Genomic DNA, 14,143 nt, shown 5'->3' with positions numbered 1-14,143 from the left:
GCTTCCTTTGCACTATCGCTCCCTTCTAAACTTATCTGCTTATAATATACTGTCCTCTTTAAGTTCCATGAGGTCAGGAATAAATTCTGCCATGTTCATCTCTATTCTCAGCACCCTGGATGGAACCTGTCACGAAGTAGGTGCTCAATAAATGTTAGTTAGCTGAATCAGTGAATTCACTCCATCATTTTACTTATCTATGGGTTCATTTATTTGACATTTATGCAGTGCTTCTAGGCACTTGTGATAAGCAGTAAGGACACTGAGATGACCAAGACAGGGACTCCACCTGGAGGTGAGAAAAGAGATACAGTAAAACTAATAATTACAATACTAAAAGTGAACATCCTTGAGTTCCAGATGCTGGGCTTAGCTCCAAACACTTTACACATATTAATTCACGTAATCTTCACAATAGTAGGCACTATAATTGTGCCCACTTTACAAATGAGAACACTGGGAACAGTCATGCTATAAGCTGCTGGGCCCTGTAATCAAGTGAGATTCCACAGAGGGCAGGGACATGTGGTGAGGGGGTGATAGCAAGGTGTGTAACAAGCCCAGGTAGGTAGATTTGCTATCTTAATTGCTCTCACACACCACAGTCTTCCAGGGGACAGGCTGCTTCCAGCTCAGACTCTGCTGCCCTAGGGGAATGTCAGTGGAGCAGGCAATTAGGGGCCTGGGAGGGGGATGGAGGGCTGAGCCCTTGGCTGCTGGTGGGATGGAAGCCTACCTGTTCAACTGAAGCAAAGTGTGGGCATGTTCCCACCTAACCTTGTGGGGGACAGGATGTGTGTATGTGTGAGAGGAGTGGACAGTCGTAGTTGGTAAACCCCCTTCTTATATGGAAGGGTATCTAAGAAATCCAGGAACTACACTTACTCCCACCTCTGGGTTTTTGCAGGTGCTTGTCCCGCTGCCTAGCAGGGACTTCCCCCTAATTTTTCCCATAACTGGCTCTTTGTTATTCAGATCTTAGGTGAATTTTTTTTTTCCCTTTGCAGAGGTCTGCCTTGGTCACATTCTCTAAGGCAACCCCCATCACTGTCACATCATCATGTTTTAAGACCCCTACCCTAGAGTGGCAGATGTACCTAGTCAGGTGTACAGCCGTTATTCCTGATCAGATTTTTCCTGTTTACTCATAGTCTCTCTGCCTTTTCATCCTAGAAAGTCAGGTCCCTGAGAGCATGACCCCATTAGACCTCACCTCTGGGTCCCTGCTGCCTATTACAGGCCTGGCATGCAGCAGGCGCTCAATAATTTTTGAGAGTGTTGAAAGGACCCTTCACCAAGTCATTCTGACTTCCTAGGCCAGGATCTATGCTCTTCCCTTCCCAGGAACCCCTGCTCTGCACATTGCACCTGGCCTGACCGGAAGGAAGTGGTCCAGCCATCTTGGCTACTGGAGTTCTATTGGCTTGTCACCCTCCCTCCTTCCCAGGCCTGGCTGGGCCATTCGTCCACTCTGGAGCAGGAATCTGTTCAGATTTCACTCCAGGATGCTGCCTGAGAACCTCCAGGAGGGAAATCAGAGATAGAGAGGCAGCAGTGTGTGTATGTATGGGGCTTGGGGAGCAAGGAGAACAGGGGATGGGCAGGCCTTTCTGGTTCCCAGCAAGATGGTAGAAGGTGTGGCTTTTTAGAGCCTTCCAACACTTTTGCGGCTGGGAAAAAGGAGCACCTGGAGGTGTGGCTGTTTTTCCCCCACAGTGAGGACCCAGACTCTGGGACATCCGCACAAATAGACACGAAGAGGAGAGACTAAAACTTGGGTTTATTCAGACTCTATCCTTCCCATTTGGGGTGCAAAGTGAGGGGCAGTAGGAGTGGAGAGGCAGTACCTTTAGCTTCTAGGGACACTGCTGATCGCTGGCCTTTTCCCTGTGATCTTTGGGCTGCCAGGATGAGCCGCTGGACATTGGAGATAGTGATGAAGGGGCCTGGATCCAACCAGCCCTATCCTCTCCAACAGTGAAGGGGCATAAGACTGAGAACATTAGACTCATAATAAAAGAAATAAAGGCTGAAGTAGAGGGTCACTCGCGGGGGTGGGGGGGCTCCTTCCTGCGGGTGCGCTCGTGTCGCCGCGCGGGCCAAGCCTGTGCAAGGAGCGCATGCGTCTGCACGTATGACGTCGCCGCGAGCTCCTGTGCTCCGGCTCCTCAGGCGCGCCGTCTCAACTTTTCCTTCCCCCTTTTTCAAGAAACCCGCCGACAAAAGGGACACTGCCCACAAGTCTCGGAAGCTGCCCTTTCTTCTTGGTCCTCTCATCTGTGTGAGAGGTAGGGACCCACCTCCGTCCTCAGGCGCTGGGGATGGGTGGGAGGCCGTGGCGGGAGGCGGAGAGGCTCACTGGGCCGCTGGCTGCGAGTGGCCACAGGGCACGCGCACCATCCCGGCTTCTGCCAGGCCCCCGCTGAGCCCGGCGGGGCTGCGCAGGAACTGTCGCATCAAGGGGGAGGCATGGAGTCCGGGGTGGGGGCCTGGGCCCCTCAGGGACTCTGTAGGCTCAGTGACCATGGTGGGTGATGTGAGCGCCGTGTTCCCGCACTGGTCCACACTCTCGTACTGTTCAGTCACCGTTCTTGTGGCTCCGTGGCACTGAGAGCCTCCCGGCCTGGTCTGCAGCTCCAGAACGCTCTTCTGCCGCCTGGTGGGCAGGGAGCTGGCTGAGGTAGGGACAGGCTCGGGCTGTCCAGAGCACTGGGTGACCTCTTTTTTCCCAGCCTTGTCCTGGACACCCTTCTGGTAAAGCTGAGCCTGGCCCACAACCTGGGTGAGGTGTGCCCTTTTCACTGATATTTCCGGGCTGCCTCTGGGGCTGGGAGCTTCTGGAAGCTTCCTTGTGGCTGACTGGATGGAAATGAAGCTTGAGGAGGAGGGTGAATCTCTGCTGGGAGGTAACACTCTAGGGAGGCCGGAATCTTCTCTCAGTGTCTCCAGACTTCTGGTGCGAGCGGTGGTCAGGGCTGCTTGACTTCTGGCTTCTGTGTGATTTCTGACCTTGGCTTGATGCTGGACCTCAGAATGGCATGTCACCTCCTTTTGGCTCTTGACTGCAGTTTGAACCCTGATCTCCTGGCCTGTATAGTCAGGTTTGTCTCTACTGCTATCTGTAACACTGATCTTGCGGGCACCGTGGTCCTTTGGGGTCACCTGGGAATGACCCCTGGTGTTAGCCCCTGGCTGGAGGCTAGACATGGAGCTGAGGGCCTTGTGCACAGCCTCCTCAATGTCCATCAGCCTGGCTAGGGTCTGTTCCTTCAGCCGGGCAACCTCTGTGCTGACTTTTGTCAGCTCCCCAAAGGCCTGCTCCACTGAGACCTCAGGCTTGCAGGGGACAGCAGGAGCCTGGGGGGCCCTTCTCAGCTGGGGCACAGCCTCAAAGAGCCTTCTCAGCGCCTGCACGTCCACAGTGCTTTCAGCCTCCTTCTCCAGGGCCTGCACCTGGCTCAGGAGGCCCTGGAGCTCTTGCTGGCTTCCCTGCAGAATCTTGGGGCTCTCAGGGGCCCCTTGCTGGGAACCATCCATGCACTTCTCTTCTGGGAAGCTGGGGCCCTGTTGCAGTGAGGTGAGGTCACTGCTGAGAGCTAAGAGCTTGTGGGGCTTGGGGCTCTGGTCACTGCTGCCTGCAGCCTGACTCTTGGTGGGCCTGGAAGCCATAATGCTAGGGCCATGTTGGGGGCTGGGATGGCTCTGTCCAGTGGAGCATCCAGCCAGAGATACTGGGCCCTGGCCTGCAATAGTGGGGACTTTGGTTGGCTGAGGATCATGGTTGGCTGTACCAGCTTCACCCTGTTTGTGTTTTCCTTGTCCTATTTCCTTAGAGGAACTGGGAGAGAGGGCTGAGGGCTTGGATAACCAGTGAGGAAGGGGGATCTGGCTTAGGTGTGCAGGTTTAGGGGGCAGCTGGGGCTTCTTCCTTGGGGGTGTGGTGGGCTCCAGTTTCAGGGTCTTTGCCTGTGATTCCCCAGGACTTCTTTGGCCAGCAGGGCTGCTGTGGGAGTGAAGAGGGTCCTTCTGGGGCTTGGAGGCCTGGTGGGTGGTGTCCTCATCATGGCCGCCTTGTGCTGGGAAATCAGGTCCTGTCACAGCAGCTGGGAGAGGAGGAGGAGGAGGAACAGAAGCATTATGGGAATGCAGGTTGGCACCTGCAGCCTGAGGCCCAGAGGCCAGAATGTGGTGGGCTAAAGGGGCAGCCTTCAAGGTGTTCTCTGCAGCTTGGAGGCCCCCTGGGCCAAGTCCTGCCATCACCTTCTCTGGAGGCCCCCAGGCCTTCTGTGTGTGGCCCCCAGGCTCCTCTTGCCCAGGCCCAAGACCCTGACCTGGGTCTTCCGGGAGTGGGCCGAGAGCCTGGGCTGAGGGGGCAGACTCCCTGCTCCTTGGCAGGGGTTCTCTCTCAGAAGCCCGGATACCCCCGGGTGGGTCAGAGGTCCTCACGGGGTGAGCAGTGTAGATGCCATCCTGAATAGTTACCCACCCCCCAGACAGCCCTCTAGGCAGTGCTTTCTGTTCCCCACTGACCTTTCTGGGGGCTGCTGGGATCCTGGGGTCGCCTCCAGCCAGAGGCCTGATGTTGTTCTGGGCAGTCCCAATGGCCGTGGCTGGTGCTTGCAGAAACCCACCCTGGAAGGGCATAGAGGCGGCTCCAAGGGCGGAGCCCTGCTTGTTCTTGCTCTGAACTTGCTGGTGCAGGCTTTGGGCTTCAGTTGTTGCCATCCGCAGACTCTGCATGGCGGCCTGGAGGTCTGGGGCCCCGGTCTCTGGGGGCATAGTCGTGGCTCCGTTCAACTTTCCCAAAGCTGCCATGCCTTTCTGCCCAGTGCACCTCCTTTCCTGCTTTTCTTCCCCAGCCTGAGGGACTGCCTTAGTGGTCTGTGGGGGACAGGGGGTGACCCCTGGCCCTCTCAGATGCCCCATTCCCATGTTTGTGTCCAGTGGGGGAACATGGATGATGCTGTCAGTCAGGGGCAGCCTCTGGGTACCTTCACTGGCCAGCACTGGACTTGAGTCAGCTGGTGGCTCCCACCGCAGACTGTGCAGGCTACTGAGGTCTCCTTTGTCTATGCAGCTGGCCAGCAGCTGCACACTGCTCCTCTCGGGGGCCCTGCTGATTAACCGGGGCTGCAGGGAGTAGGCCGTCAGTGCAACCAGGCCCTGCTCTGTCTCCTGCATCAGTAGCCCTGTCCTTGCCACCGAGGTCCCAAGGCCACAAGCCAGCAACTGCTGGAACTCAGGATCCATGTCTTCCACATTTCCATTGCTGCCTGGTGCTGGCAGCTTCAGTGGCTTGAGTCGAAGCTGGCCCACTGGGTCCTCCTGCACCAGCAGCCCTTGCTGGTCCACATCTGGCCTGCGCAGCACTTGGCGGACGATCCTGGGAAGCTCTCCAGACACCAGCTCCTCCTTCCGTACATGGGGGCCCCCCTGCCCTGGGCCTGGGATCACGTACTTGGCAAGGCAGAGCTCCCCTGGCCCTCGGGCCTCCATGAGGATGCCTCTGTGGTGCAGGATGCCAGGCGTGGCGTGCAGAGTCCGCAGGGTCCCCTCAGCTGCAGTCTCCTGCCTCTCCAGCGCCCCGTCACCTGAGGGGCCCATGGGCTGCTCTTCCTGGAGGTTGCCGCCTCGGATGCTTTCAGCTGCCAGGGATCCCATGGGGCAGTTCTCAAAGAGCCAGGTGAACTTGTGCACAGAGCCCGCTGGGATGGGCTCAGGGATTACCCTGGACTCCTGATCTTCCCTCTTGCCTGCCTCCAGGGCCTGGAAAACCTCCTTCTGACGAGACACCTGCCCTGAAGGGATGTCCACTCTGCTGCAGTAGCGCACAAGCCCTCTTCCACAGGGACGGCCTGAGGCCTGCAGAGGCTCAGTCTCAAAGACATGCCTGTCTGTCTGTCTTTCCCCCATTTGGACCTGGCTAACCCGAAGGTGCTGCTCCCTGGAGCCTTCTGGCCTGTCCGGGGTTTGGGGTGTGAACATCCAGGTGCAGGACTGTGCCTTGGCCCTCGTTGTGGGATCTGTGACCTCTGACCCCTGCTTCTCGGCCAACTCACTCATCGGGCATGTCTCAAACAACCATCGGATGGTCTGCACATCACCCTTGGGGGATGCATCAGGCTGAGGGCCTCCCTGAGGCTTTCCTTCTTCTTCCCGCCGTTCCTGCTGCTCCTGTTGGTGGATTACCTCCAGGGGCTGGGTCTCAAAGAGCCACCGGGCAGTGCCCACATCTCCAGCCACTACTTCCTGTCGGGTGATGCCGCGTACCACGTCAACAGTACTGGGGCTTCTTCCTAGTTGGTCCAGGGGCTGTGTCTCAAACATCCACCTGTAGCCCTGCACATCACCTCCAACTACCTGCTCTCTGCTGACAGAAGTCAGGGCATGGAGGTGGCCTTTGCCATCCTGCATGGCGTAAACTGGGGATCCTGTGTCCTGAGACTGCCCGGCAGAATCAGTTCCTTCTGCTCTGCTTACATTCCCATGGGCCAAAGCTTCACCCTGCCCAATGCTGTCCAGGGGAAGGGTCTCAAAAAGGTTCTTGAAGGCCTTCACATCTCCCTTCACCCCATCCTTCTGGGGGGCACTCTGAGAGAGGGACAGTGCTGAGGAGCTATCACTGGGTAGACGTTCATACATGAACCCCTCACCTTCCGGGGAACCCACCCGCTGCAGGTGACCCACTTGGACTTTGTCTTTGAGTGTGTCCAGGGGCTTTGTCTCAAATAGCCATAGGGTGGAGCGGACATCACCAGGAACCACTTCCTCTTTGGGTGGGGCCTCTGCTCCAGACTCTTCTTCCCCCTTTAGAGTGTCTAATGCTCGGGTCTCAAACAGATGCCGCTGCTGCTGTACATCTGGGCCAGGAGGGATAAGGTCTGGGGATGGCTGGAAGTCCTTCTCGTCCACCAAGATCTCCCGGATGGCATCCAGGGGCTGTGTCTCAAAGATCCAGCGAGTAGCGCTGACATCGGGCCGGGCAGCCTCCTCCAGGGAGATCCCTCGGATCACCCGCACCTGGCTAGGATCCCGGTTGATGGCATCCAGAGGTTGGGTCTCGAAGAGCCAACGGGCAGACCTCACCGCATTGCTTTGGATCTCCTCCCGGCAGGCGGCCTTGACCTCATGGATGGTGCCCTCTGCATCCTGGATGGCACACAGCGGCTCCGTTTGAAACAGCTTCACAGTCTTTTTCACATCGCCCTTCAGCTCCTGGATCTCCGAACGCAGCTCCAAGGGGCTCTGCTCCTGGGTAGAGGGGCGGGAGCCCAGGCGGTCTAGCGGTCGTGTTTCAAAGAGCATCCTGGTACCCTGGACATCTCCGCTGGCTGCAGGCTCCCTCACTGTAGCCTCCGCTGTCTTGGCCTGGCCTGTCAGCTCATCCAGAGGCTTTGTCTCAAACAGCCAGCGGGCTGCACGAACGTCCCCTCTGGATGGCCGGGGTCCGGCTGGCTCCTGGTCTATACTGTTGGCAAAGGAGCCTTCCTCAAACTTCCGGGAGGTGGCCTGCACACTGCCTCCAGGCACGGGCTCCTTGGCAGGTGGCTTCTCACGGTCCCCAATGGCATCCAGCCACCAGTTCTCAAAGATCCAACGCATGCACTGGACGTCACCCTCGGTGGGCTCCTCAGAACCCAGGACTTCAGCCAGGTCTTCAGCCACAGCCTCTGCCAGATTCTTGCGGAGCTCAGGGTGGATGTGCTTGTAGAGGCGGCGGAGCTCGCTAGCTTGCCGCTGCTGGTGGAACTTCGAGAAGGACTCTTTGGGTGGCGGGGTTGGCCGATCCTCCAGGGCAGGTGGTGGAGGGAGGGGCAGGTCCTCTGCAGTTGCCACTGGGACGGTTGATGTGGGGGCCACCTGTGTCTGGGCGTCGGCCATCCTTCTGAGGAGAGGGGGCAGAGATGAGGATGGGGCTGGGGGCCTTAGGTGAGATGGGGGCTGTTTGCTTGGAGAAATGGCAGGAGGCAGGGCCCAGGGGCATGTGCTTAGAGACCTCCTCCCTTTCCAGACCTCACCTGGGTCTCACCCTGCCACCAGCATGGTTGATGTGTGACAAGTCTTGAACTTAGGGCATATGGAGTCATCCATCAAGCTGGTCCCTACTTCCCCAGAATCACCTGGGTTCCTAGGGAGCAAGCAGGATACTGCTGTCTGAAGCTCTGTCCTTCAGCCCCACAAGGGATGCCCAAACCTCCAGTGGGCAAGCTGGACATGCCCCATCCTCGCCTGCCTTTGCTAAAATCAGTTTTTCCCTGGCAGACTTCCAGGAGAGTGGCCTGGGGGAATTCTGACTTAAGGGATCTCCAGCCAGTGACAGGTGGGTCCCTAGACTGGTGACTATTTCCCATGGAGAGGAAATTCCTTTCTTAACACCAGAGGGCGTGCTTGTCACTTTCACCCGGGAACCTGCCCAGCCTTTAGTTCCTGGCTCTCCATTCACCCTCCAACCCAGGGAGGCAAAGCAGGGGCCAGCAACCCGTGCTATAGCGGAAGCAGTCAAGTCTGAGGGAGGGCCAGCTGTTCACCAGGTATCTCCTGGTTAGGCAGAGCCTGATTCTGAATTCTAGGTAGGGGTTTTCTGTGCCAAGACTCAGAAGATCTGAGCTAGAGGCACCTCAAGTTTCTTCTGGCCTGACCACTCTTAATTAAAGATGAGGAAATAAAAAATGTTTATATATATATATATTAAAAAAAAAGATGAGGAAACCACCAGAGATTGACACATTGTAATTGACTTCAATTAAAAAAAAAAAAAGATGAGGACACTGAGGCCCAGAGTCAGATCTTGGTGAATGAGCGGCAGGCAGTGCTGGCTCGGGGTTCCTACACCTTATAGGTAGGGAGTGTGATGCTTTCTGAGTAGCTGTGGTGTCCGTCTGTTCCCCAGCAGGCACCCCAAGAGGGTGTGAGGGTGTCACCTACAAGGAGGGGAGGCAGAGGGACCGAGGGCCTTCCTTCAGGGATGGCCCCACCCCCTTGCTCAGGGAGCCTCATCCCCAACTGTGTGCAGCTGGCCAGTCTTCTGCGCCCCTCTTTTTCCTCCCTCTGTGTCCAGCTTCCACGAAAGCACTGCCTCCCCCCACCCCACGGCCTCCCTCTGCTCAAGCCCTTCTCTGGTCTCTGTCTTCTGTGTCTTATCTGTCTTGTGACAGGTGTACTAACAGTCCCCAGAGGCCAGTAGGGAAAGAATGAGAAGCATGTCCTCCGCTCTTGCTGCCCCTGACCCACTGCTCTGCTCCACACTCAGTGCTAAATATAGCCGAGGTCCTGGCCTCAGCACAGCAGCTCTGGGCTCGGGAGGGAGGTCAGACTCAGCCAGTGGGACCCTGGGCGCCCTACCCACCTCATCTCCTTCTCTGACCCAGGCTCCCTGACCCTGCCCTCTGCCTCCTGAGCTGGTGTCAGGCCCCTGACCTGCCGGAAGAACCCTCCCCTGGCCGAAGGGACCTGGGGGTGGGGGAAGGCCTTCCTCCTCATGGCTACCTCAGAAGAGGGGGAAACTGAGCCCTGCTTGCCTCACCTCCACCCCAGCATGTCCACCAAAGGCATCAGAGCCCCAAGGAGTGTGAACTCTAAAGCCAGCAGCCTGAGTCTCATCACAAGTTCTAGGTGGTTCCTTGAGTTTCCGAGTTCTGTTGAGGGCCCCCTGCCAAAGGCAAACTTTGACTGTCCCCATGTCCTTCCTGTCCTGTCACCAGTGTGGCCTGAGCAGATGGCATGTACAGGCTACCAGCTCCACCCCACCCCCGCCCCCAGGAATCTCCAGAATCCCTGCTGTGGTCACAAGTCATCAGAGTCACGGAGTCCAGGGATGGCAGCCCTGAGGACCCTCCGAGATCGCTGAGCCCAACCCCCTCAGGGTTCAGATGGGGAAACAGGCCCCAAGAGGGGAAGGAGCTGACCCAGGAGACTCTGCCAAGCAGTGGCAAGACCTTCCCAGCCCACCCCTGCCTGGCCTGGGACCCCTGGGGCTTCAGTTTCTCAGGGGCAGGGACAGGGGCAAGGCAAGGGCAGAATTCAGAACTGGAACCAGACTTAGGGCAAGGGCCTGAGCCCTAAGGAGTGTCCCAGAGCTTGTCCTCCTAGGGCTGGGCCAGCCTCTCAGGGCGACCCCCGCTTTTGCCTCCAGGTCTGCTCGTTCTTGGCCCAGCCACCAGACTCAGATCTAGTCTCCCCACCTTGTGCCCCGCAGGTCTTCCCCAAGGGCTTTCCCACTGGGCAAGACGGTGGTCTGTATGCCATCGCAGGCCCAAGGCCATGGTATGTGGGGAGCTGGGCTCAGGCCAGCCCTGGGGGGACATTCCTGGGGCCAGATATGCCAGGACTTTCACCCACAACAGTGGGGCACGGGGCTTGTCCTGGCAGTGCAGAGTCGGGCCTGCTTACCACCCTCCAACCCCCACGTCTCCTCCCCCCGTCCTCTGTCCGCTTTCTCCCAGACACTGGGCCTAGCTGGGGCTTCCCTGGGAAGAAGCCATGGAGCCTGAGGAGCTCCATACCTGTATGTTAAAAGTCACAACTCCAGGCCACTTCTTCCTGAAAGCCTTTCTGTATTATGCCAGGCTGGCTAGAACCTGTCCCTCTGCAGGCCTCAGGCCTGTGGCAGCCACTCTGAGAGCTCTCAGGGGCTCATGTAACTCTCCCTTAACTTCTCGTGGAATCTTTGTATCAGGCCCCTCCACTCCTCTGCCTCCAGATACTCGGTACCCCCTTCCCCTCATCAGCCTCCCCTAAAACACGCTACCCCGAGCGGGTCCGGAGGGGATCCCCGCCTGGAGAGCCAGCCCTGCCATGAAGAGACACAGGGGCAGGTTACTCACCTGAGGGTCCTGCTTGTCTGATGGGGGCTTGGGGTCTGTGGCAGGTTTGGCCTAAGGGTCTGTCGTTCCTCTTGTTGGAGGCGAGTCTTGCTCTGCTGACTCTGTCAGATGCTTTCTCGCTGCCCTGGCTCTGGGTCTCTGTCCCCTGCCAGCTCGGGCAGCTGCTTTTATCTGGCTGGCTAGGGGGTGGGCCAAGGTAGGGGCGGGTAGGGGAGGCTAAGTTCAGAGTATGAAGTGGTTCAGTTATTTTTAGGGCCTGTGGAAGTTACTTGTCCATCCGGGGCATTGGTTACATGTCCTTTCTGCTGAGGAGGGGGAGCGGAGTGAGGGGGAGAGCTTCATTCATCCGAGTCTGATCTGAGGATGGAGGTCAGTGACTCACCCACTGGGGTGTGGGGTGCGGACATCCCAGACTATTTTGAGGGAGTGAATGATGAGGGGCATCTGACACCTGCGTAGCCCTGCCCCCGATCCTGTGAGCCCCCACCTCCCTACTCCTTACTGGCCTCTGACTATTCCTGACCTGCAATGTGTGTGTCCACCTTACCAGGAGACTGGAGGCCCCCTGATGGCAGACCTGGGCCCCTCGGTTCCTGGCCTGGGTACCTCTGAGTGCAAGGCCCAGCCCTCCTTCTTCCGCACTCCATCTGCACTAAAGACATCCCCCCCATCCCCCCCATCCCCCCCATCCCTCCTGTCCTCCGAAGCACAGGTGTGTTCAGCTCTGAGTGCAGCTGGGTTTGGGGCAAAGACATCTGAGTTTCTAGACCTACATTCTTTTTTTTTTTTTTTGGATTGGGGAGGTAATTAGGTTTGTTTTGCTTATTTGTTTGTTTATTTGACTGAGGTACTGGGGATTGAACCATCATGCACTCTACCACTGAGCTATACTCTGCCCACCCCCCACTCCACCCCCTGCCAGGCCTCTATTCTTCTTTAGGTCCCTGATTTATCAGAGAATTCCACTGTGGCATTCACGGCAGATTATCTGGGTCCTTGCTTACTTTCGGGCTCTTCCCTCTGACTCAAGGCCCAGACTTTCTGGGAAGGGACGGGAGGGGAGGGGTGGCACACAGGGAGCTGACTGCGGGGTTATTTCTGACCCTGGAGTCATCAGCTTCCCAGTCACAGATGGAGGCGGGGGGGGTTCAAGCCTGCTGCGCAGTCCATGGGGCTCAGTAGGCTCAAGATACCCTGGCATTTAGTCCGGGAAGGGCAGCATGGTGAGGGGCGTCAGGGGACCTTGCAGGGCACACGTGAAGGAGGCACTGCCCAGGCTCTGTGTCAAAGGCCATGCAGGTGCATTCCATCACCTGACGGAACAGGGTCTTCCTTCTGACATCCTGAGTGTCCCCTGGTGCCAGGGAGTGATGCCAGGCACAGCTCACTCTTTCCATGAGTCACCATCAGACAGGCAGTGTTGGCCTGGGGGTAGGGAGAGGGGGGTGTCTGGGGGCCCCCTCTCCCTGGCTTCCTCCCTCTTCCTGCTTTTCCTGCCCTCCCTCCTATCCCTCTGTCTACTCCCCGGGCTGCTTGGCTGTCCCTGGGAGGGGCAGGGAGACACACTTCCTCTCAGGCCAGGAAAGAGACGTCTTAGTGCCTGCCTTCTAGTGTGGCTTTGAGAATTGAATGAATTCATGTATGAGAAGGTTTTCTGAGAGTGCATGGCACAGAGCACATGCTATAGAAGGGCCTGCTGTGGTTACATACGTAAGAAAAGTGCCCGGCGGAACCCCCTTTGTATTCATCTCCAGCGTGATAACTCGTGGTAGAAATGTTTCAGGCCTCATTATTAAGAAAGAGGCTTTCCCCGACCACCTGGTTTGTTTTTATCGAATACAACTGTGCTGTCCAGTACAGTGGCCACTAGCCGCATGTAACTGTTTTCATTTAAACGGATTAAAATAACATCAAATTTAAAATTCTATTCCTCTATCACACTAGCCACAGTTTAAATGCTCTGTAGAAACATGTGCCTAGTAACAACTATATTGGACAGTGAAGAGCTTTTCCATCATGGTGGAAAGTTCTATTTGATAGGACCATTACAGACACTGAAAATCCCATAATGGATGGTGTTTCCCTCTTTGCCCTGGCTCTGAGGAAGCTCTGAGCTAAATTTTTAGTCTTCTAGCAAGTAGACTTCGTGGGCTGCGTTGTGTGTAATGAGGGTGACCAGCTGTCCCTGTTGTCTGTCTCTGAGGAGTTTCTCAGAACAAGGGACTTTCCGTTTTAAACCTGAGAAGGCTCTAAGAAAGCCAGGATGAGCTGGTCACCCTATGTGTAATGATCTGACAGCGTCACATCATCAAGGTGTCAGTGAGCGACAAGGCCACTGAGGCAGTAACCAGGTGTTATTTATCAGAGTATCTTTGTAGAAGATGCTGTGCATTTATCTTTTTTAAGCCCTCTCAAATCATTTTGGGAACGAGGCTGGGGATGAGTAATTACACTGAGGTCAAGTGGCTGTGCTGATTAATTGATTTCTGTGGAAAGGCAGAGGGGCCCTGGAGACGGGGGCAGAGAGGGAAGGGTGTTGTTTTCCAGTGATTACGGTCCCTCCTTCTAGAGCTTACTGCTTCCCAGTCTTGGGGGCACCTTCCCCTGCCAACTCTTCCCTCTAAGTGGGTCTCAGCTAAAGCTGGAGTTTGGTCAGAAGTTCATCCCTGTCTCCCCAAAGAACTGGCGCTTGGTGGCAGAACTCAGAATGAGTAGCTGGCAGTAGACTCACCTGAAGCTTCAGGAGACGCAGGATGCAGGGATGGTTAAGAGCCAGACTGCCTGAGTGTGAATCCTACCTGTGACACTTATTAGCTGTGTGACCTTGGCAAGTTACTTACCCTCTCTGTTCCTCAGTTTCCTCACCTATAAAATGCGGACAACAATAGTGCATACCTCAATGGGTTGCTGTGAGGAATATATGTTTATTATACACACACACACACACACACACAGCACATTTGAAACAGTGCCCAGCATATATAAGCTCAATAAATAAGTAAACTTGGTAAGTTTTTCCCTGGATCCCTGCCACTCCCAGCTTCCCTGGGTCTCAGATCCCAGTGTGTCCTCTTGGTCCAAAAATGAATGCCCTCAAGGCACTGGCTGGCAGTCCTGGCTTCCCTCCAGCTGGGAAGCAGGCACTGGTGCCAGGGGACAGCTCTGGGCAGGCCAGGCTGGGTCTGTTCCAGGTCTGTGGGAGACAGGTCTACTCAGCCTCTTGACAAAATCATCTGAACTTAGGGAAGGACTTTCTGCTCTGCTCATGGGTCAGCTCAAAAGTGGGCAGATTTGAGGGGAGAGTCTCACCCTCCTCCCCA

The 14,143-nt window shown here is 56.5% G+C and overlaps 1 protein-coding gene across 4 annotated transcripts; it reads right to left on the bottom strand.

The window, feature by feature from the left end:
- Window positions 1–1,761: 1,761 nt before the first annotated feature.
- On the bottom strand, window positions 1,762–10,963 carry XIRP1 (xin actin binding repeat containing 1). Of its 4 annotated transcripts, none has more exons than XM_074345198.1 (3): window positions 10,824–10,958; window positions 8,019–8,128; window positions 1,762–7,885 (listed from the first exon to the last, which is right to left on the bottom strand). In XM_074345198.1, the coding sequence occupies exon 3, from the start codon at window positions 7,879–7,881 to the stop codon at window positions 2,356–2,358; it is 5,526 nt and encodes a 1,841-aa protein (XP_074201299.1). In that variant the 5' UTR covers window positions 7,882–7,885; window positions 8,019–8,128; window positions 10,824–10,958; the 3' UTR covers window positions 1,762–2,355. The 4 variants fall into 4 exon arrangements, with proteins under 4 accessions (XP_074201299.1, XP_074201297.1, XP_074201298.1 ...); XM_074345199.1 differs by lacking the exon at window positions 8,019–8,128 and having other exon boundaries at window positions 3,961–4,103; window positions 4,531–7,885; window positions 10,824–10,963; XM_074345196.1 differs by lacking the exon at window positions 8,019–8,128 and having other exon boundaries at window positions 10,824–10,963.
- Window positions 10,964–14,143: the final 3,180 nt, after the last annotated feature.

This window comes from Camelus bactrianus, chromosome 17 (genome assembly GCF_048773025.1).
Source record: "Camelus bactrianus isolate YW-2024 breed Bactrian camel chromosome 17, ASM4877302v1, whole genome shotgun sequence".
Taxonomy (NCBI): domain Eukaryota; kingdom Metazoa; phylum Chordata; class Mammalia; order Artiodactyla; family Camelidae; genus Camelus; species Camelus bactrianus.
The sequence above is the reverse complement of the archived record's forward strand: the minus strand, read 5'-3'. Positions and strand labels throughout refer to the sequence as shown.

Excerpts from the sequence above, each read along its gene's own strand:
- XIRP1 (XM_074345196.1), bottom strand. The coding sequence starts at position 7,881 with ATGGCCGACGCCCAGACACAGGTGGCCCCCACATCAACCGTCCCAGTG.